The sequence below is a fragment of the Erigeron canadensis genome, chromosome 3 (assembly GCF_010389155.1).
Source record: "Erigeron canadensis isolate Cc75 chromosome 3, C_canadensis_v1, whole genome shotgun sequence".
NCBI lineage: Eukaryota > Viridiplantae > Streptophyta > Magnoliopsida > Asterales > Asteraceae > Erigeron > Erigeron canadensis.
Genome location: NC_057763.1, coordinates 67,335 through 91,002, shown reverse-complemented (window position 1 = coordinate 91,002; position 23,668 = coordinate 67,335). Strand labels below are relative to the sequence as shown.

Below are 23,668 nucleotides of genomic sequence, written 5' to 3'. Positions count from 1 at the left end.
AAAACAACATTGATAGTTTTGAAACGCTTAAAAATAAGATCAAATCCCAGTTCAGTATGCAGAAGAAGCACAGGAAGACAAACATCACTGTGCACAACATCAAACAAAGAGAAGGTGAAAAAACAAGGGATTTCATTGTCAGATACACCAATGAAACCCAACAATTACGGGGACTTCCGGAGAGTCAAAGGATTTCTGGACTTATCCATGGGTTGCGTACGATAGATCTCATCGAGCATCTGAGCACCGATTTGCCCGAAACCTACGATGGGTTAAAAGGCAAAGCTCACATCTGGTTAGACGTTAGAGAAACCACAAATGTGGATTTCTCCTCGGGAAGAAAGTGTAAAGAGAACGGAGGGAATGAAAGGTTTTCCCAATACGAAGGAGAAGACAGTCAATGGGGGGGGGGGGGGAAGAGACCAGGATAGTGGGATCGATATCCTATCCAATTTCACCAAAACCCCAAAGCAAATTTTCCTCACGGAGCGGATCGCTTCGACTTTCCCGACCCCAGCCAAGCTCAAAACAAAAAAGAAAAACATGGAAAAATATTGTGAGTACCACAGAGACCATGGGCATGAAACAAACAGCTGCAGAAATTTAAGAAGGGCCATAGAAGAGGCTGTGGACTCAGGAAAGCTGGACCACCTCGTCAAAGGAATCCGCTAAGCAACGAGAGTAAAAAGCGAATCAGAAAAAACCGAGAAAACACCACCGGCACAAATCCTCATGATACGTTCCGAAGTATACAGAGATCCCCCGCAGGAGTAGCTTTACTAGTTCCCGCCACTGAAGGACATAATCCCTTCCAGTGAGCCAATTGTGATTGAAGCCAATATTGCGGGTTTGAAGATGAGGAACGTCCATATAGACGGTGGTAGTGAATGTGACATTCTCTACGAAAAATACTTCTTCGAATTACCAAGGAGCGTCAGAGAAAATCTGCGTAAAGTCGAAAGGCCACTGATAGGATTCGCAAGAGAACGAACGTGGCCCATTGAGGAGCTTCATACAGAAGTAACAATTGGAAAATACCCGAACTGGAAAACAGAAAAAATCAAGTTTCTGGTAATCACAACAGACTTTGGGAATAACGCAATCCTTAGAAGAGAAGCAATGCGAAAATTCGGGATCATAGCATCAACGATCCATTCACAAATAAAATTCTAGAGCAAAGTAAGGATAACAACATTGTCATCCAACCTACTAAATGAACGACAGGTGCATGGGAACAGATAGAGCTCTTCAAACAGCAAAGACAGAGAGCCCTTCATTCATTCAGAAATGGAAACACAGTCCCCAGAAACACCAGCGTTCAGACGAAGAATACGCAAACGGAATAGAGGAGCCAAGAAAAACAACATATTCATAGGCTCAGGGAGAAGGACGGAGGCCCATAGAGACCTCCGTCAGAAAGTGAACTCCCTAAAAAGACAAAAGGGATAAGCCCGGATTAGCTAACCGGATAAGTCCCAAGGAAGAAAGCTAGCAGCTAGGAACCTTACTATGTTATGTCCTCCTGCCAATTATTTTTGCAATAAAATAAAGCTTTCAACATAATTTTAAAAGATCGATCAAAAATAAATAAAACGCGCGTAAATAAATAAATAAAAAGACTTCATGTAAATGTTCAAGGGGACGCCCATTAAGACATTCACGAAGCAAAAAGAGTCTCCCGAATAAAAAGGGGAACAGCCAAAAAACCACTCAAAGACATGTTCATTATAAAAATGACAAAGTTAAGGGTTGGTTGATTTAAAAGGTGCCGGTATCAACAGATAATATACATTGACCTTCCCCAACACAAGGGAAGGCCCGATCAAATATTGTCCAAAAGCACGCATGCCATCAAAAGGGAGATTGTTTAAAAGGTTACATAAAGATTGTTCAAAATTGTTCACCAACAACCAAACAAAGATCAAATATCCAGAGGAGTTAAGGAGCAATCCGGAGAAGATCAGATGGAGAGGCTTTGGGATCAGAGGCAATATTGCAAAAGTATGCAGAGTCAACATTGGTGAGGTCATCAAGTGCGGAATCAAGGCGAGCAACTGTGTCTTCCGGGATATTGCGGCCATCTAGATTGATCATACCGTCCTAAGCTAGAGCACGCATTAATCCCACTTCTTCATCGATTCTGTTCAGATTACAGACCTTCGGCAGCAACTCGCCAACCTCAGGGTCATTGATGAAGGACTTGCACACACGAGGAATTACTTCAACAATCAATCTCCCATATTTCCCCGACTTCTCCGCAAGCGCATCATGTGCCTCCTTCACTAAGCCATCCTTCTCTCGCACCTGGTTGCCTAAAGATTTGACCTCCCTCTCCTTCTCTGCAATAATCCTCTGTGCATCGGTCCTCGCAGTGCTGAGTTTAGATTGTAAGGCCCCACAGTCCAACTCCAGGTCGACCACCTTAGCTTCCAGAGTAAGCTTCTCCGTCATCAATCCTTCATACTACCCCTTCGATGGCCCAGACTCCTCAACATTCTCCCGCAATCTTGAATCCATAGCACTACCAATAATAGCACTGCAAAAGATGGAGTAGTTGAAGAAAGCAGACAACTCCGAGACATCCATGTTCATCAAACCATTCACCCATCTAGAAGGAGCAATGCTTTGTATATCACGGTGACAGGAGGAAGCATCCAGAACCTCCTCAAGGGGGTTGAAGGCTGCAAAGATAAATAAACAATGATTAAATTCATAACAAAGAAACCTCACATGGAAGCAAGCAACTACTAAGGACTTACATGAGGAATGAAGAGGAACCTTATTGACCTTTGTCTTCAACTTTTTTGATCGATGGCTAACAGCACTCTTTGACACACTTTTCCTCTTCCTCAGACGACTCCCAACAGTATTCTCTTGGGTCCCCCCCCACCTTCGACATCTTAACCGACACCATTTGAAACATCAACAACGTCATGCTCCTCCACCGGCTCCCGAGCTATAGGGGTTGGTACTTTAGGAGACAGACCAGGAATGGGCCCCTCCTGATCTACGGCCAAAGGAACGGGAGGAGGAACCTGAGCCACAGCTGGAAGAACAGGTGGAGGAGCCAGAGCCACTGGCCTAAAGACGACAACAGACAACACAGGCTGCCTATCAATAAGTTGTTTAAAAGACAGGCAATCTACATCCACCTGTCTGACACCGGACACACTTGGAACACCTATCGACTCATACTTCAACCTATTCCTATCCAGCAAACCACTACGAGCAGGAGGAATCAACGACCGATCAACAAAAACAAATATATTCTTCCAATCCATGACCTCACCACCTCCAGCAACAAAAAGTTCATAGTCACCATTTTTTTACACAGTAACCCAATCACCTGATTCTTTTAGTTTATAAAAGAAATTGAACAAAGCAACAGACGGTTCTATATGGTTCGCATGGCACAAGACTTGGAAAGCAATAATTTTAGCGATACCAGTCGGATGAATAGTAGAGATATGACATCGGTAATAATCTATAACCTTAAGAAAGAAATCTGAAAAGGGGATCCTAAGGTTGCTAAGTGAAAAATCTTTCACATACATACCCACAAACCCCACCGGAGGATCACATATGGATTGCCCTCTTTCTGGGTAACGAACCAAGTTAGAGTTTTGAGGAAAATATGTATTTATGAAACTCTGATAGGCAGAGCGACTCAAGACATTGGTACTATCTTCTATTCCTCGTTTCGACATTATGGTTATATGGAATAAAAGGAGAAAGAAAGAAGAAGATAATATACCTAGGTAGCGTTTGATGGATAGCAAGACAAAGGAAGGAAAGACGGGGAACAGAGTCAAAAATGGAAACAAAATAAAAGGAAAACCCTTATTTTGTGGTAATAAATTGGTATTTACATGGGCCATAATCACGGGTAACTACCCAGTGATTAATTACCCCGAGAGATGTGCCAACAAGTTTCCACCAAGGGATAAAAAGTCATTATGGCTTAAACTCGATTGAAAGAATATGACTCACGGAGCATTGGAGCAACGACGAACCTTTCGGTTTTGAAGGTATGAAACTTTCTATGTTTTTTTTTGAAATCTAATGCGATATTTTACAGATAAAATCTCTCATCAGACTGGGGGGTTTGATGATATACCCATATGGAGCTCTAGCTCTGTACCCGAAGCAAAAGCAGAATACGAAGCCACCTTCGTACAGGTAATAGGTATATATACCCATAACGGAACTTAACCTCCGATCAGTATGATTATCCCGGAGCTCCAAAGGTAGCAAGTACCCAGCTCCGAGGAGATACACACGAAACATCGGATAAAGATCTTTCCCATATTAATCCTATTAAACATATACCGAATCTCCGATATACTCGGACACGACTAGGTAACAAGATTACCACAAATCTCCTCAAGAAGGAAACAAGATATGCACAAAGGAGGAAGAGATTTACCCTAATTCTCTTACCCTCCTCTCCAAGTTATCTACCCTCTATATAAATAGAGGAAGAGCCATACGGCACATCATCATATACAACATACATTCAATACGTAATAATCACAAAACCCTCACAGTTTATTCGACCTCCGAATAAACCCTAAAACAAACCCTTAAACCCTAAGTCGAGCATAACGACTTAGGATCAACAAACAGTAGGCGTAAAGCGGTCTTCGACCCTCTGACCGTAAGGGAATCGCCAATATACATCACCAACCACACTCATACCTCCGGTTGAGCCATAGTGCGATTATTTGATCAAACAATTGTGTATGTGAATGTTGGTTCAAATGGATATTATAACTATGTGTGTAATGTGTCAAATATATTTTTGAACTCAGAAATGTTGTGTTATGAAGTTTGGATTTGAGTTGGAAAAGTTACAAGATGAGTTAAGTGTCAAAATTGAGTTTATTTTTGTCAGGTATAAATATGCGGCGCATATTTTAGTCCATACGACACATTTTTGAAAATCAAAAATCTGGGTGCGTACTGTGAAAAAAATGTGGCGCATGTTTGTGGCACATATTTCATGTCTGATGAAAAATGCGGCGCATCTTTAAAAAAAAATTCTTGATTTTTCTTATATCGAGTCGTGTTGTTTCATCTACCAATTTTGATCTTTGGATCCATAGTTAAGTTGAATAATATATAAATGATAAATAAATCTGGGGATGAAAATGTTAAGTTTCTATAGAATGTATATGATAAATCCTCATGGCTAGCCAAAACTTTTGGTTATTTATAATTCACAATACATATACCGAAGCTCCGATATACTCCGATATATTTTTGAGAGTTTTTAGTAATCAATAATCCAACATTTTTATAAAAATTTTAATATAGCATGATTGTAAATCTTGATTGCTTACGTGGAGGCTGACTAAGAAAAGTAGACGTCAACATGGATGCTGACGTGTCACTTGGATCGCTCTGGTAACGGCACATCAGAAAACGCTGACATGGCAGGCTCAAAGAGTGCTACGTGAGCACTTTCTGATAGCCTTTTTGTAAATATATATATTGATATATATATATATATAGAGAGAGAGAGAGAAAGATTTCATGAAATGATAGCGCATGATAATTTTTTTTTAAGGTGATATCAAATTCACACCATTACAAACATATAAAAGTTTAGAAAATCAATTTATTATAGATACTTGCTCTTAGTCAAAGAGAAACAATAGAGATACAAATAATCTACAAATAAATTTTTACAAATTGACTTATAACCAATAAAATGAAGTAAAAGAATAATGAAAGAAGATGAAGCTTGAAATCTAATTAGTCAACCTAATTTGCCTCCTAAGTTTGTAAGAATTTGTTTGTAATTAGTTTGTATATCTAGCATTTCTCTCACTCAAAACTAGGAGTGAGTATGATTCGGTTTGGGTCAGTTTTAGGCTAAAACCGAAAACCGAACCGAATTTTTTGGTTTTTGAAAACCAAAAAACCGTTGGATTCAGTTTTGCTCGGTTCAATTTTTCAGTTTTATATTTTGATTTTGGTTTGGTTTCGGTTTTTTTTCATTTTTTTTTTCAAACTATTTTAGTTTATTAAATAAAACATTCAATATCACCTTTTATGTGATAGTATGGCAACTTAAAATATGAGAACCAGTGATATGCAAATATTATTTCTTGTCTTATTCTAATTGTATCCTAAAGCGATGATTAGTAAGAATGATGCATTATTTCTTGGCTATGAAGACCTTATAAAGAGCATATGAGTTGACCAGACCATACAGTAGGAAACGAAATTTGTCTTTAATGTGATAGTATGGCAACTTAAAATATGAGAACCAGTGATATGCAAATATAGTATCTATAGTATTGATGCTAGCCAATATAACGAAAAATATATGTATGAATCCATATATTGATAATGATAAACGCATCTATACACAAACTTTTGTGTTATGTGAAAGTATATACATTCTTGAGAAAGACAAATGGTGTTGATTGTTGGTGATGAAATAGATATGTAGATAAAGAGATATTGCAGTTCAAAAAAGAAGACAAAGAAATATCTGCTATAGTATTATGGATGTATATTATGTATGTAGGTATATGTTAGTGTATATGTTTGGGATAATTGAAGGGTATAATTGTCTGATTTATAACAAAACTGAAATTGGGTATATTTATAGTTTTAATTTTTAGGTGGGGATATTTGTAATTTAAATGGTGAAATTGGGTATACATGCAATTGTCCCATAATATTACAAAACCCTAGTTGCCAAGGTGTATTAATTAGTTCACACGCATAGTATGAGATACCACCTAAATTTTTTGTGTTCTTTGATTTTTGTTTTACTGTTTTGTGTGTTTGTGTTTTGAATCCGTAACATCCTTGTATGCTGTAATATAACTCTATCTCGTATTCAAATGTCTTTTTTTCTTCATTTGGTGATGACTCACTTAAAACCTCTATTTTCTCGATAGTAGTAATTTCTTTTTTTTAACAGCGAGTCAATAATTAATAGTTAGTAGTTAGCATTCTAGTGACATCCAATTGGGCATTATGCGAAGCTCGAACCACACATGTCTGAGATGAAACCTAGGACTTTCGAAAACCCCCCAAATAATCCACTCCTACAAACTACCCTTGTATAACATTCATCTTGGTGTGATAACCTGTTGAGTAAAATATATCATATTCATCCACCATTATTATGATGTGTTGATGTTGGTTGAGTCGCGGGCGTCGATGGAAGCACAACTTTCCTATATCCATCCATATCATGAGCCAATTCATCCCCAGAAGATTCTTTGCAAATAATGAGATCTATCGACTCACTTGGTTAAGACGAACCATTATTAGAGTCAGGGTATTCTTTGTGGTTTTCTAAATTGGCTGATTCTTTACCGCTAGAATTAACCTTAGAATCCGTAGATATATAAGTGGGAGACAAAATCCTAGGTTCAGAAAACGTAAATAATCAAATTTTTTTCCAAACATCAGGCCCAACTGAGAGGACAAACAATATAGGCATAGGCCTAGGGCCAAAAAAAATGGGAGGACAGTAGTAAATAGAAAGGCCAACATCTCGGTACAAGACTATCACTTTCAAGATCAGTTTATGAGTTCTACTTTCGCATGCAACCCGTTCATAACACCCATAACCAAACTTTCATATACTTGATCAAATCTAATCTATGCATCATTCCCTTAATCTAACCACAAGAATGTCATAATATAACATACTCGTATTTAATTTTGTGCTACATACAAACTTAAAAGGAAAAATTTATAGCTCGGTATAAAAAAGTTTATACGTATATCTAATTAGACGTTTCCTAAAAAATTAGGATTTTAGGGGCCTAATTTTTCTTCTTGCCTCGGGTCTTAAACATTTTTAACATTCTCGAAGACGGCCCTACCAAACATGTTTTTCAACTATTTGCATTATACAAACACAATATGCAAATAATTAGCTCAAAATCAACCTCAAACACCCTTTTAATTTTAATAACCGAGTGTATTAAAGAGGATAGGATAAATCCAGATCAAACATATTGCTACTTTTTTTCATATAAGAAGTTTACGAAATGAAAACATCTTTATAAATGGTAATGTAACCAAAATTCATTTTTAATTTTTATGATAGTATGTTATCATGATAACGCATAATAATAATCCCTAATATTTCTCAAAAAAATCAACATAAGTTGTCAGTTATATAGCAAAAATAACACATTAATTCTCTTCCTTCATTTTATCTTTTAATTTTATCCAAAGTCAAACTCATGATCAATCATATTGTTAAAAGTATTACTGACCAAACTTTTTAACTGATACATTAGTTGTCATTGTTAAGTTTAGTAATAATAATAATAAGTCCAAAATCCTTTTTTTATAATCCGATCAAGAATCAAACTTATATAAACGTTCCTACTATTCTCTATTTCCTTGAAAAAGGCACTCGGCCTACAAGAACAGTTCTAGATATATTACATAAGGCAGAGGTGTCGACATTTAGGATGGATTTGCTTTACTTGCTTTGTATCCTCCTCCCTCCTCTTTTTTTTTTTATTAAATAAATAACCATGAATCTCTTTCTCTACATCTACTAGTATTTGCTCATTTGGCCTGAATGAATATCTTGCAGCATTTATGAAGAAAACAAAACAAAAACAAAGTTATATGATTATTCTCCCTTCATTTCTTCATGTTGTGGGATTACATCATGTATTGGTTTTTCATCCTCAATCCTCCCAATCGTTCCATTCTCATCTTCACCTCCCCATTTCCTTTTCATTAGTTTTGGAACCATCTTTTTCACCTCCCCGTCCCCTTCCTCCTCGTGCGTTACACGTTCAAACCTCACCGCACCAACCTTTCTTGCATTTCCTGTTAGAATCTACACACCACAAAACTCTAAGACCATTAGTATCAAGTATAACACACACACACACACACACACAAACAATAATACAGACCTCTATTTGAAATACTTGGTTCTTTTCTTTTTCTTTATAATTTTGACGATCACCATCATCTTCAGTATACTCGTCATGATCTTCTTCCTTCTCCAGTACCACTTTTATACTTTCCCCTGTCCTTGGAATGTATCCAAATGCCTCACACACAAATCCTGACACTGTTTCATATTGATGACCCTATATCCAGAGAATTGATAAACAATGACGATTTACCAGCAACAAAAATCGAATAAACATAAATCTCAAAATTATGCTTCATGCACAAGTGGCATTAAGCTATTTATTAGAACACTAGCCAAATGCTCGTGCGGTGCGGCGGTGAGATGGTGGGGATGATAGGTCATAGGAGGTGATCGATTATAGGGGGTGATATGTCATAGGGGTGATCAGTGATGGGGTGATCTACCTGGACGGGCTCCGCCCTCGAATTTAAAAATTTGTCGAAAGTATATCGAATGACATCTAATGAGAGAGCATGAAATTTTAAGAACACCCATATAATTTTTATAATCTATCGATGTACGGTTTTTGAGATAAAAGATTTTGAATGAATTAGAGGAATAAAATGATTTATGGAGAAGAGAGAAAAAAAATGAGTGGTTGAGATTTGATGAGAGAATAAAATGAGTGGTTGAGATTTAAGGGTATTATAGTATATTAGGTGATGATATTCAAACTAATGGATAAAAGAGAGGGGTAATTTGAGTAGATCAAGTTCTTTTTTGAGAAAATGAAAGGGGGTAAATGCTTTATAAGTTAGTTTAGATATATCATTTCCCAACTTCAAAACATTTGCATATGTTGGATTATGTTGTTTCATAGTCAATTGGGTGAAATTAAAAAATTTAGCCAAACGGAAAAAAGTTGAATGGGCCAATAGGAAACAGTGGTAGCCAAAAGAATATTTCATTATGGTAAATGGATATAGAGTTTTTTAACATCATATTTAATAAACACCAAATGTTTATAACTACCTTTGGGATTTTTCTAACATGTGCCCACAAGGCACATGTTTAGTAATATTAAATATGAAACATATTTTAGGCAACCTAGCCATTTTGCCAACACTAGAGGATATTATAAGCCTTAGATACGCTTGCCAATTATAGGCAGTAGAATAAACCGTAGATACATTTGCTAGTAAAACGACAACTATAACACCTCAATCAGGCAAGGTCTAGCTCCCGTGGGCAATTCACAAACAACCTCCTAAACGACAGATACAGCATTTTAAAATTCATTTTACTTAAGGGCTCATAATTATGATAGTGTAGCAATACTGATAGGCATATATCTTAGGATGCACTGAGATTTGTATACTATATTAATCTAAAAGAGCTACCTCTGGCATCTTGATGTTGAGATCTTCAGAAAGCTGGTCAATGGATGTATTTGCATCCACATCATATATTCCTTCAGCTCGCATGACGATGTACCCAGTCTTCTTCTCAATTTCCTCCTGGAGAAAAGCATGAGTTTCAATCAAAAGTAGATGCTAAAAAACAACAATATTAATGGATACAAATACAATGAAGCTCAACTCACTTTCGAATCATTTTCATCAAAAATTTCACCAACAATTTCTTCAACCACATCTTCCAGTGTAACAATCTGTTCCGTCCAATTATTTGAGAATCAGATGCATTAATAAGCATGGGGAGTCTCTAGTCCACAAGAAGTGTTGCATACTTACCCCTACAGTCCCGCCATATTCGTTAAGGACAACAGCCATGTGTACCTTCCTGATGCGAAATTCCCTAAGAAGATTCCACACTGACATTGAATCTGCATTTCTAACGAATCACTAATTATTAATGTTGGTTGATCAACACATACACAACATACACATAATACATTTCATCAGTTTAACCCAATGAAGAAAAGAAAAAATAGAACAATCAGAATACCCGGCACAAAATAAGCAGGCTTATGAGCCATATCCCCGACAGTGGTAGTTTCCAGTAGGTCTCCCTTCAAAACAGAACAAAATCAACAATCACATGTAGCTTTTTAAGTAAAACTGAAAAGCTGCCTTTTATAATTTCTAACCTTCTGAACGTAGTCTAATAGATCCATTGCATACGCGATACCCACTATATTATCAACACGTTGCTCAAACACCGGTACCCTGTAAGTATGTAAAATCTTTTAAACATGCTTGAATAAATCAAATTTTCGCCAAACATGATATAGGTATAACATACCTTGAATACTGATGAGTTACCCACAAAGTGTGGAAATCAACAAGTGTTGCACTAGAATCACTGGCTACAACATCAACCAAAGGTGTCATAACCTCACGAACATACGTGTCTTTTATTTCTAGAACATTTTCAATCATATCCTGCAAAAGACTTTCAAAAACTGTAAGTCATTTATCCAATAAATCAAGACTCCAAAAGTGATCATATATACCTGTTCTTCCTCTTCTATGGCCCCACTTAGTTCAGCTCCTCGCAACATCAGCTTCAGTTCATCCTCAGTTACATATGGCTCACTAGATGAAATACAATATTTCAAGCATTACTATCACTCTAGCCTTGTACCTGTGCAATGTGGCGGTAGATGCAAAGAGAAAAAAGTGTGTGTAGATTTCTGTGTTTGTTGATATTGATGCAGTAAGAAGCGCAATCAAATGGCTAACGAACACAAGAATAACCAAAGACTAAAACCATAAAGGTTCAAGAACAAAGTTCTTTAAAGTTGTATAAATCTCATAACTAATCAACTCATAATTATCCTAATAAATAAAAAGATAACTTATAAAAATAAAACCACTTGCAGTAATCAGAAAATAAAAGACGAATCATTTAATAAAACCACTTGCAGGTCAGGTCTTGGGCCGAGACCCGATGCTCCTGCATCATTCTCCCCGTCTTTAAAAAAAACTCGTCCTGGAATTTTGAGAATGTCAAAAAGATTGGCTCCTCTATCCCGTACAATAAACCTAGTAAAAAGGTTTGGTAAGAAATCCTGGTGCCGTACTTTACTTCCCATTATTGGCTGATCAAGCTTTCCTTGGGTTGTGTTGTCAAAACCAAGCTGATCAAAGAAGTCTTCTAGAGTCTGATTTACATCACATTTAGCGATAGTGGGCGCCTGGGCGGCCCACTTTCAATTTCATCAGGGGGTTACTTTAAAATTGGAATATGTCCATGCTTCTCAATAATAAATGCAGACTTATCTCTTCTTATTATCTTATCTTTGAAACCCACCTTTTGAATACTAAATACGATTGGAATATCCATCATTAGTGAAGAATTTTTAATATTCATATCTCCTTAAGATCCACCAAGTTTTAATGAGGGGAACTGATTGTCGAATTTTGAAAATCAAGTTTCCAAAATTGAAGATCCAATTTCCAAAGAATCAAGAAGAAAATCAAAATCAAAATTTTTATCCGATAATGGCGCTTCCAAATTTTCAGCAAATCTGAAACCGGATTTATCGGATCTTTGAAACACCTCAACAAATTCTTCTTCTTCATACGTATCAAACACGGGAGAAAAATCATAGCTAAACTCCACTTCATCAAATCTCGGTTTTTCTTCCAAGAAACACTCTTCATAGATTGGTTCATAAAACAGTGAAGGGTGACCGTTAAATGGCTGCTGCTCTCCGTCACACCTTCGTCCCCGACAAGGGTGCTTGAATCGGTTTCCGTTTTGCGCATCTCCCTCCGCAACTCAAGCTCTTGGATCCGTTTCTGGATCTGCTTGATTCCGTGCTGGTCACGGTCCACCATCTCGTTGCCTCTGTAGGCGGATCTACGGTTACAGTAGAAGCAATCTCTATGAGCACGTTTGTGTCGTGACCATCTTTTCCGTTGCCACGTTTGGCGATTCTACGAATACGAGAATCAGAAACACGTCGAAACAAGTCGAGCCATTTGAATCAACCTAAGTTCTGACACCAACTAATGCAGTAAGAAGCACAGTCAAATGGCTCACGAACACAAGATTAATCAAAGACTAAAACCATAAATGTTCAAGAACAAAATTTTTTGAATTTTTATAAATCTCATAACAAATCAACTCATAATTATCCTAATAAATAAAAAGATAACTTATAAAAATAAAAGATTATTTAATAAAACCACTTGCGGGTCACGCAGAGACCCAATGCTACTGCATCAGATATAGTAAGAGGGAGAATGGGGAGTGTTTGGTTGGTCAAGGGTTGTGGTCAAAGCAAAGGAAAACCCACTAGCTCACATCTAATCTTGTTATTTTAGGGGTCTTAAATTGAAGGGCCCCACAAGACGGAATGTATGCAGAGAGAGGGTAAGATGTAAACCCAAGGGTAGAGAGAGTGCTTCTAAAAAGACCTCCACCTGAGCATATGGTATAGATAAATGTAAAACAAAAAAAAAAAACTGAACATGACAAAAGAGTAACACACCTTCTTCCTTTGAGACCAAGTAGCTTCAGCATTCCCATTGAGAGATAGGTTACAACTCTTCCAACTGGATATAAGACTAAAGAAAGCCATGCAATTGGCCTGACCTAGAGGCAATGGCAGTCAATTTGTCAGGAAAACCACTGATACCAAAACTACGGTGCTATTGTATATATTGTAGTATTTTGTTATACTTTTCGTGAATAGAAAAAATAATTGTCAGCGTACCACAAATCTAGCAACCTCAGTGGCATTATGTACAGCTATACTTTTTGGAGTTATTTCAGTGAGTAGCAAAACAGCAACCTGGTATATCGATAGAGAATTACCAGAGTTAAAGTCCCAATGCAGTGAAGAAACTTAAGCATACTTTCTGTAAATATGTGCAACTGATGACAGAAATAGATAACATACAAACTTAAAACTAACTTAATTTTTACATTGATGCAGCCAATACAAAACAGATTATTTAAGAGTGAAATATAATTACCTACTCACCTCTTATTTTAACTTAACTACAAAGGCCTCCCCTCTAAAAAAAATTTTTCCTTGATCACAAAAGCATCAATTTGGTCATCGTCTCTTCTAAATTCTTGTATAATAAAAACTCATCATGATATCTTCTAGACTTTGTTTTAGTACAGCTATTATCCGAGTATTCAAATCACATAACCACATGGAAATGCATATTGAAACAAACCTAAGTAAATATAGCTCTCCCTTGTAAGCAAAATTTGTTGTGGGAGTCTGAAACTGATTACTTAACCCCTCAATAGTCTACATAATGATATTCAACTTATACAAAGTTACAAATATATAATATAATATAAGTAATGAGGTTATAACAAAAAGAATCACAAAGTCGCTCAGACAAATGTATTTCCATCATTCATTTATCGAAGAGAAAACTCCAGAAAGAAGAAACAATTTTACCTAAAGAAGGGAACCTATGTTCATTTCGTTCATTGAAAGGACCAGTTGTATTTATCGGTGAATCATCACACACCCACACACATTTATTAATTTGTCTGAACTGTAAGATTAACATGGCACATGGTAATACTCACAGAAATCAAATGCACAACAATAGTAACACCTGAAGAAGACTTCCCATTAACAATCTAAACAAGCAGGGGATACTTAATTATGGACATACCGTCATTACTCCCGTGGCTGCACTAACACCTGCTTCACCAAATATTGTGGTTGCCGCTTCAGTAACTAGTGCCGTTGCCCCGATATTGACAACACTAAAGACATTAAAATAAAATAAAATCAATACATATTCATACAACAATATTGCATCAAAGAAGAAAGTAAAGACAGAATTGTACGTGGTGCCGATAAGTATGGTTGTCAAGAACCGGGTAACATCGTTCCTGAGCATTTTGAACACACCATTATCAGGCTCTTTGTCGGCCAATTCTCGAACCTGGAGAAATGAGTAAAAGTTTAGGGATTTATTGTCGTAGTTAAAAAGGGCTTAAACTGAAACTCAAATTAAGAATACCTTCCAAGGCCAAAGAGTGGTAATCGAAGTCTCGGCCATAGAGAAAAAAGCCGACAGACCGAAAAGAGCGGCCAAGATCAAACCCTGTTCTTTGAAAACCTTGAGAAGCATTAAGAGTTTGGGCAAAGAATTGATGAATGACAGCTTAATCTGCTCGAATAAAGCAACATCATTAAATAACCCCCCTTGAGCGGTGGTGGTAGTAGTAGCAGCAGCAATTGCCACCCCTTTACATCCAAACATGAAAACCCCCACCACCGCCGCCGTCAAAATGATTCCTTTCTTAAACAAGATTTCAAGAAAACCAAAACCCACATTATTATTATTATGATTGTTAGGAGGGTTGGTTTCAAAGTTGCTGCTTTTAACCGAAACAGCAGCAGAAGAAGAAGAAGAAGTGAATCTTGGGAGAATATTATAACATCCGCACCGTGGAGGGTTTACTTTTGAATCAAAAAAGAAGTTTGTGAGGATAAATTTGTGGCTGAATCCAGATGTGGAACAGCTACTAGTACTACTACAATTTAATAATATTTTAGGGCAATTTCTTCTTCTTAGTCTTGTGCTAGTTGTTGATAAACTGAAAAGAGATGGTTTAGGGATTGATGATGTATTATTATTATAATAGAAAGAAGATAAATTGTTGTTGGAAACTAGTAATAAGGTTTCGACGGCATCCATGTGTAGTAATAAAAGGGATGAATAGAATATGAAGGTTTCTTAGTTAGTGAAGAAGGAAAGAAGAAGATTGGTGTTTTTCATCATCATCTCCGTCGTTGGGTTCCACACATCACCAGGCAGCCCACCCACCCATTTCTTTTCCTTTTTACTCTTTTTATTATTTCAAGCAACTTATTTTTGCTCAAAGGTTACATTCTACTTTTAGTAAGCTCGGAAGTTGTTTAAAATTTATTTTTAAAAAGAAAAGAGTTAATTGCAAAGTTGGTCCCTGTGGTTTACACACTTTAGCAATGGGGGTCCCTGTTTTGAGAATTTTTTCAAGATTGGTCCCTTTCTAACAGAACCGTTAGCGAATGTCGTCAAGTCTTAACAGAAGGGACCATCATTGCTAGTAAACTAAAAAAGGACCCCCATTGCTTAAATGAAAAAACCATAGGGACCAATCTTGCAATTAACAACTTGATATTTTTTTTGATTTATCTCAAGAGATTGCAACATACAATTGTCAGTGTATTAGATCCCTAATTAGTAAACTTATGTATACTCAAAAATTTTAATAATGGAGATATACCTTGTATAATCTTTTTTACTTTGAACAATAATTGATATATAAACTTTTATTATTATTTATAGTTATGAAATTAAGGTTGTATGTTTGAAATTTGATATTACCAAAAAGTAAACTTGTTAAAAAAATATAATTACTATATATGGTTTTTTAGTTCCGTGTGTAACATTTTAAACATTTATGCAGTTAGTGGATTAATAAATATTAATTAATAAATACATAGTTTATTTTAATATAGATCATAACAAACTTTTTAATATGTTTTTTATATATCGGAATAATACAATTTGTTATTTTAAGACGTGAATATAAATTATTATGTGGATTTGATTTTCATAAACAATTAAAGCATTTACAAATTTTAGAATATTTTTGTAGAAATATGTTTTAAATAGTTTAATTATCGATAATCATGAAAAGCTAAAGTATGTTAATAGTTATATTTAAATTAAATATTTATTTATTTTCATTCTTTTATAGAAAAGTTAAAAAGTATAATTAGGGATCTGGCGCATTGACAATTGTATGTTGCAATCTCTTGAATTATTTAGTTTTCTAGCAATGATGGTCCCTTTTGTTAAGACTTGACGACACCCACTAACGGTCTTGTTAAAAAGGGACCACACTTGCAAAAAATTCTCAAAATAGGGACCTCTATTGTAGCGATACTTAAAAAAAGACCCCCATTGCTAAAGTGTGTAAACCACAGGGACCAATTTTGCAATTAACTCAAAAGAAAATGATTCTAAAAAATACTCCTAAAATTTTAAGAAGGTAACATATGTTATATATTATTTTTCTTTCCTAATCTTCCCCCTAATTTTTTCATATGTCATAATTCAATAGTTAGGAATATTTTTAAACTATTTTGTTAGGAGGATTAATTAGTTTTTTTTTAAAAAGGGTGGTTTAATAACTTATATTTTGGTATAAATTGTTTAATATGTGTGAAAATATAAAAAGGGTGGTTTAATAACTTATATTTTGGTATAAATTGTTTATTGTGTGAAAATTGGTATAAGTATAATATTATGATGCTACCATTATATAACATTTTCATTAAAACTAAGTCCTACAAGTTTCCTTAAGATTATTATAAAATTTAGATGTGGGCTTGTAATATGAAAATATTTTTTTCCCATTAAATAAAAATGTTCATATCTTAACTTTAGTATAATTGAAGCTTTTGTTATATTAGGTTATTTTGTGTTACAAAGTTTATATCCTTGAACCATAAATTTGTAACTGTTTATTCATTTATAAGATCGACATTAAGATGTGTCATCTAATTTGACTAGGTTCAAAACTTCTATAAAATTTGTCTTGTATTATTCAAAGTTTTTTACATATATTAATACACTTCTTGGATAACCAAACGCTTTTATGAAAAATAGAAGTTTGCCGCCTAAATTGTTGGTGTGCCTGGGCCTAGGTTTTCAGGCGGGGCGTGAAACTGTTGCCTAGCCATCGCCTTGCGCCTAGGCGGCCTGGGCGCACGCCATTAACAACAATGAGAAGTATATATTTTTAATTTTGGCCTTAACTAAAAAGTAAAAATAAGTATAGAGTACATACAAATGTCACCTTTATTGTCATAAGTTCTTTCTTTGTAAGTCACTGATCTTGGAAGCATTAGTTTTGACATAGATATTCCATTAGTAGAGTAGAAAACTTAATTTGTTTTGATTTTTAATGGAAAAAAAAGTTAGAAAAAACGTGTTTTTTTGTTTGGATAAAATGTGTAGTACATTAATAGTATAACTGTATGTGAAAAAGTTATTTTTTAAAAAAAATTTGACTAAACCTGACGTAAACGAAATTCTTTTAACGAATTGAAATTCTTTTAGGGGCTCATTTTATATACTCGAGCCAGGTTTTTTTTTCCACATTTTTAAAAATGGTTCTTATATGAAAAAAAATAAATTTAAATTTGCCCCCTCACAAAAAAAAAAAAATTCTGGCTCCGTCCCTGATATAGTATAGATAATAGATTATTATTATTATTATTCATTAATTATGAATATGAATATGAACATGAATCTATTTGTTCGAGACTTCAAGTTGTATTCGTTTGACACTTAGTTGCTTTTCGTCAGTGGTGGATCTAGGATTAAAAATCACATGTGTCCAAATTTAGTTTGACAAGCAACTTTTTTTACCCCGTATTCAATAACGGGCCGGGTCGGGTTCATATATATATTAAATCGAAATACTTTTATGAAGCGAGTTCTTTAACAAAGTACCTATTAACAACTAAACGAAATTTTCATAAGATTCCCTAGTTAAACCTTGCCATAACATTAACTCAACTTTTATTCCGACCACTATATTAATTACGAAGAAATGAAATGAGTTTGTTTTTATTATGGAACAATTCTTACTATAGGAATTGATTTTTGGTAAATCTTGTTTGGTTCCTCCTTCCTCCCAAATTCAAGTTTCCTTCCACGACCTTGTCATTGCTTTTCATATCAATAGCAATTGGTTTCAGTTGAAGCATGTAAGAATGTGAGTGAATTTATATTCTGTTGTTAATGTCGTTGGATCTTCTATTAAGCGTAACGAAGAATTACAAGATGCTCAAATTGAAGAAATTTAGCATCTAGCAGATATTGGAGAGCTTCAAGGTGCAAAGGAAGCATATCAAATCAGATCTTTGCAAAGTCCCGGAGATACTAGATGGAGTTGGCACTTCAAATCAGTTTGTAGTTTAATGAAATTGCTTGAGCCAATCATTATAGTATTGAATGACACTTCCATCGAAGCATCTACCTCTTCTAAAAAAGATGATGTTGAATATGCCTTTGCACACTTATTGTCATGATTTTATTAATGTTTTTCTTGTTATAAAGGATATAACGGAGATAACTAACAAGCTTTGTCAAAGTTTACAATTTGGCAGAGTTTTTATAAAGAAAAACACAAGATATTAATAATGCCATGAATTCGGTTACCACCACAAAGTTATAAATTCAGGATCTAAGAAATGAAGGATGGCAATCATTCTACATATAGTTGTTTCTTTGTGTGAAGGATGACAATCATAAGAAAGATGATGACTTGTTGAGCATCATTATCGGGTTGATGTTTTTATTGTTGTTGTTGATAGCCTATTACGAACTAACTAAACATGCCGGAGGTGGATAACAAATAGTTGGGACAAGGTTTAGGACATTTTTCCTTTTAACAGTCGCGCCAAAAGATTCAATCATGTCAAGATGATCTCCATTCATAGTGGCTAGTTTCCAGTCAAAATGGTAAAGTAAAGAGGCGAGTGAAAGCTCGAGATTTGCTAATCCAAACGAAATACCTGGACATATTCTCCTTCCAGCACCAAATGGGATATACTCAAAGTCGACTCCTCTGAAATCTATCGAGTTGCTGCCATCCAGAAATCGTTCCGGATCAAATCTTTCGGGATCTTTCCAATACTTTGGATCTCTACCAATTGCCCATATATTCACAATCACTCTTGTCTGCTTAGGAATATCATATCCAGTTATCTCACATTTCTCTTTGTTCTCCATGGGTAACATCAAAGGTGCCGGTGGGTGTAGTCTTAAAGTTTCTTTAATAACTGCCTTTAAAAAAACTAATGACTGGATTCCCGTTTCATCAACCATTGTTTGTTTGCTGAAAACCTCTCTAACCTCAGTTTGCACCTTGTCCATTATACTCGGGGTTTTCAGCAACTCCGACATTGCCCATTCTATAACCGTGGAAGACGTATCACTGCCTGCAGATAATACATCCTGAAATGAAAAGAGGAATGTAAATGAAAATACAAGGGCAAATTGCATTAGAAAGATTTGTCTGATATATGTTTTCTGTAACCAACTTTCAAAAATATGCTAAGCTTCTTTTTTACAAATTTTGCCAGGGGATGACTTACTCAAGCTCAAACTCGAGTTTGAGCCAATCTCAAAATTATATTGGTTCAACTCGAGTTCTTAATTGCCAGACACTTTATGCCAAGCTCAAGCATGCATCATGAAGGCACATCGAGTTATTCAAGTTCAAGGATACCGTTAAATGGAAGGGTATGGATATATATATATATATATGGGATAAGTACCCAAAAATGCAATTAACTAATGCTCAAAAGTTATTGTGTGCACGAACTTTAGGTCAGCTTTATTGTATTCAGGAAACTTGTTCAATAGACCTATAGCATACAAAAGTAACCGGGTCAAAAGTTGGCCGGTCAGCACTTTCATGTTGACCCGTTGACTGCTTACATGACATGCACACAATAACTTTTTGGGATTAGTTTATGCACACAATAACATTTTGGGATTAGTTTATGCACACAATTAAAAAAAAAACAGATTATTTTTTTTCAAACTCGCCGGAAAACTGCAAATACTCGCCGAAAAACGTAAAAATCCGATTAAACATTCGTTTATTCGAATTAGACCACAAAATTGGCACCAAAATACTCAAAAATCAGCCGCGAACAAACCCTCGGCAAAAGTTAAACCAATTGAGACTTGCCGGATAATTCATCAACTCGCCGAAAAATTTAAAATCACCATAACTTTGTTGTTTTTTCGAGTTTCGGACAACAATTTTGAGCAGTTTGGTGTTGTTTCGAGTCGAAACTTGAATAAACAACAAAGTTATGGTGATTTTAATTTTTCCGGCGAGTTGATAAATTTTCCAGCGCATCTCAATCGGTTTAACTTTTGTTGAGGGTTTGTTCGCGACTGATTTTTGAGTATTTTGGTGCGAATTTCATGGTCTAATTCGAAAAAACGAAGGTTTAATCGGATTTTTAAGTTTTCCGACGACTATTTGCAGTTTCCGGCGAGTTTGAAAAAAAATAATCTTTTTTTTTTATTGTATTCATAAACTAATCCCAAAAAGTTATTTTGTGCATGTCACGTAAGTAGTCAACGGGTCAACGTAAAAGTAACTTGTCCCACATAGCCATAATCCCGTTTTATGTTCACAATAACCAAAACTTCAAGTTTCGTGAACACAATAAAGCTGATTTAGAGTTCGTGCACACAATAACTTTTAAACATTAGTTGACTGCATTTCTAAACACTTATCCCTATATATATATATATATATATAATAATCACTAACCAGGATGATTGCTTTGATGTTGTCCATGGTCAAGGGAATTTCAAGGTTGCCATGCTCTTGGAGTTTCAAAAGAACATCTACTAGCAAGTGATCCGGGTTTTCTTTTCTTTCTTCATATTCTTGATGCTCTCCAATGATTTCATCTAGCATCTTATCAAATCTCTGATGAAGCTTTTCAAGTTTGGGCCTAAGCCTACTAAAAAGAGCTACAACCTTCGACGAAGGATAGAGATCAGTAAGATTAAATCCTCCAGATAATCCAATGGCCTCGTCAATAAGAGATATCAATGCATCTTGATGTTTAATCTTCTTTCCAAAGACCGACCTTGTAGTAATCCCATATGTGAGTGCATATATATGTTCACTTAGATTGATCTGGGATCCTGATTGCTTAAAGATAGTTTGTATGAGATGGAAAACCTCTTGTTCTCTTATCGGTTTAAGTGATTGAACATGTTTTGCACTTAAAAGCTCTGAATTGCAAATCCTTCTAAGTTGGCGCCAATAATCTCCATATGGTGAAAACATGATGTTTGTGGATTTATATGAAATGATATGTGCAGCAAGAAGAAAGGGCCGGTTAGCAAAGTTCACATCATGGGTTTTCATGACCTCTTTCGCAGTTTCAGCTGACGAGACAACGATGGTGGAATTCTCCCCAAGTTGTAGGTGCATTAACGGTCCATATTTTTGTGCCAAGTTTCTCAAGGTATGATGTGGGAGTGGGCCCACAACATCGAAAATGTTCCCTACGAGAGGCAGCTTTCTTGGCCCGGGGGGTAGATTGGCAGTCAAATGATACGTTTTTGATGGTTTCAAGTGTTTAATCATCATTAATATGAAAAGAAATGCAAAAAGGGTTTGGAACATAATCAAACTGTACTCCATCGGTGACTAGAATTTTGGATAACTAAAGCTCGAGCTAAATACTAGTATATGGTGAATTGAACCCTGCATCACCATATTCATTATATAATAATATATATGTATAATACAATTGATGCTTTGGAAATATTGTTGATAAATTGATACTATCAAAGTAGATAAATTCATTTTAAAAGGGACTCATTAACACGATATAACTACCTCGCTTGAAAAAGAACAAGAAATGTTGCACAAGATGCTATTGAGCATGTCAATACGAACACTAAACACAAGAGTATACCAACATAAAGCTAGAGTCTAACTAAGCATCTCATTTCGGCTCATTATCAGGTATATTTTCCATCTTGACAGATATTGTAAAATTTGTAATACATTTATTATGTGAACTGAATTAAAGAACCTAAGATTTGGGAGGCAAAATTACTAATTTATCCACTCAACTAGAATAGAAATGTGATCTTTCATAAGAGCAAAACCCACTACTCAACTGCTGGGGTTTGATTCAGTTTAATTACAACAGTCAGTTAACATTTGATTACACCTTGACAATTTCAATATAATATTATATTGAGGGATAATGTTTTAGGTCTATCAATCATTTTGCTTATTGAGGAAAGGGATTCTTAACCACAAAACAAGCAAGGGAATACAGCATGTACCTTATTTTGTGACAGTACTTGCTGCTTAACAAGAGGATAACAAATAGGTGGAACAATATTCAGGACACCTTTTCTTTTTAGATTCACACCAAAAGCTTCAGTCATGTCGAGATCTTCATTCCTCCCATTTCCGTCAGCTAGTTTCGGTCAAAAATGGTAAAGCCAAAAAGGCGAGTGAAAGCTCAAGATTGGCTAATCCAACTGATATTTTTAAACATATTTACCTCCAAGCACCAAACGTTAGGTAATCAAAGTCAAATTCTCTGTAATCTACTGAACTAACAACAAAACTTTCTGGATTAAACCTTTCAGGATCTTTCCAACACTTTGCATCTCTACCAATTGCCCACACATTCATAACCACTTTAGTCTTCACGGTGAAGTTTCCTTGATAACCAACTTCAAGAAATCCAACGATTGGAATCCCGTTTCATCAACTTTGACTTTTGTGCTGAAAATCTATCTAACCTCAATTATTACCTTATTGATGATACTCGGGTTTTTCAGCAACTCTGGCATCTCCTATTCTATGAATGTAGAAGTCGTTTCACTACCAGCGGTTAATATATCCTGAGATTGATATTGTGATTTAATCATCAAAATCAGATGAGTGGTACATTGAAAACTGTACGATATAGTGTTTGGATGTGCTTTTGTAGTTTGAAGTGGTTAAGATAACAAGATATTTGAGCGTTTGGAATATGATAGTAAACTATTAATACCTTATTGGTAAAAATTATATGTGAAGCAAAAAGGGCCAACTGGCAAAGTTCATATCATGGGTGAAGCTTTCTTATGAGGGTGGAATTCTCTCCTAGTTGTAGGTGCATCAGTGACCCATATTTCTGTGCTATGTTCCTCAAGGTATAGTATAGGAGTGGGCCCCCAACACTAAGGATGTTTCCTATGAGGGGAAGCTCTCTAGGCCCACGGGGTAGATTGAGAATCGAGCGATCAG

The 23,668-nt window shown here is 35.5% G+C and overlaps 2 protein-coding genes across 2 annotated transcripts; both read right to left on the bottom strand.

The window, feature by feature from the left end:
• Positions 1 to 8,310: 8,310 nt before the first annotated feature.
• On the bottom strand, positions 8,311 to 15,685 carry LOC122591285 (putative DUF21 domain-containing protein At3g13070, chloroplastic). The gene is made up of 14 exons (XM_043763525.1): positions 14,827 to 15,685; positions 14,651 to 14,748; positions 14,473 to 14,566; positions 13,545 to 13,622; positions 13,320 to 13,423; positions 11,334 to 11,415; positions 11,123 to 11,262; positions 10,968 to 11,046; positions 10,826 to 10,889; positions 10,612 to 10,703; positions 10,464 to 10,529; positions 10,261 to 10,377; positions 8,916 to 9,095; positions 8,311 to 8,836 (listed from the first exon to the last, which is right to left on the bottom strand). The coding sequence occupies exons 1-14, from the start codon at positions 15,505 to 15,507 to the stop codon at positions 8,624 to 8,626; spliced, it is 2,088 nt and encodes a 695-aa protein (XP_043619460.1). The 5' UTR covers positions 15,508 to 15,685; the 3' UTR covers positions 8,311 to 8,623.
• Positions 15,686 to 19,006: 3,321 nt separating this feature from the next.
• On the bottom strand, positions 19,007 to 22,073 carry LOC122594161 (desmethyl-deoxy-podophyllotoxin synthase-like). The gene is made up of 2 exons (XM_043766633.1): positions 21,167 to 22,073; positions 19,007 to 19,827 (listed from the first exon to the last, which is right to left on the bottom strand). Exons 1-2 carry the CDS (start codon positions 22,052 to 22,054, stop codon positions 19,189 to 19,191), a joined length of 1,527 nt encoding a protein of 508 aa, XP_043622568.1. The 5' UTR covers positions 22,055 to 22,073; the 3' UTR covers positions 19,007 to 19,188.
• Positions 22,074 to 23,668: the final 1,595 nt, after the last annotated feature.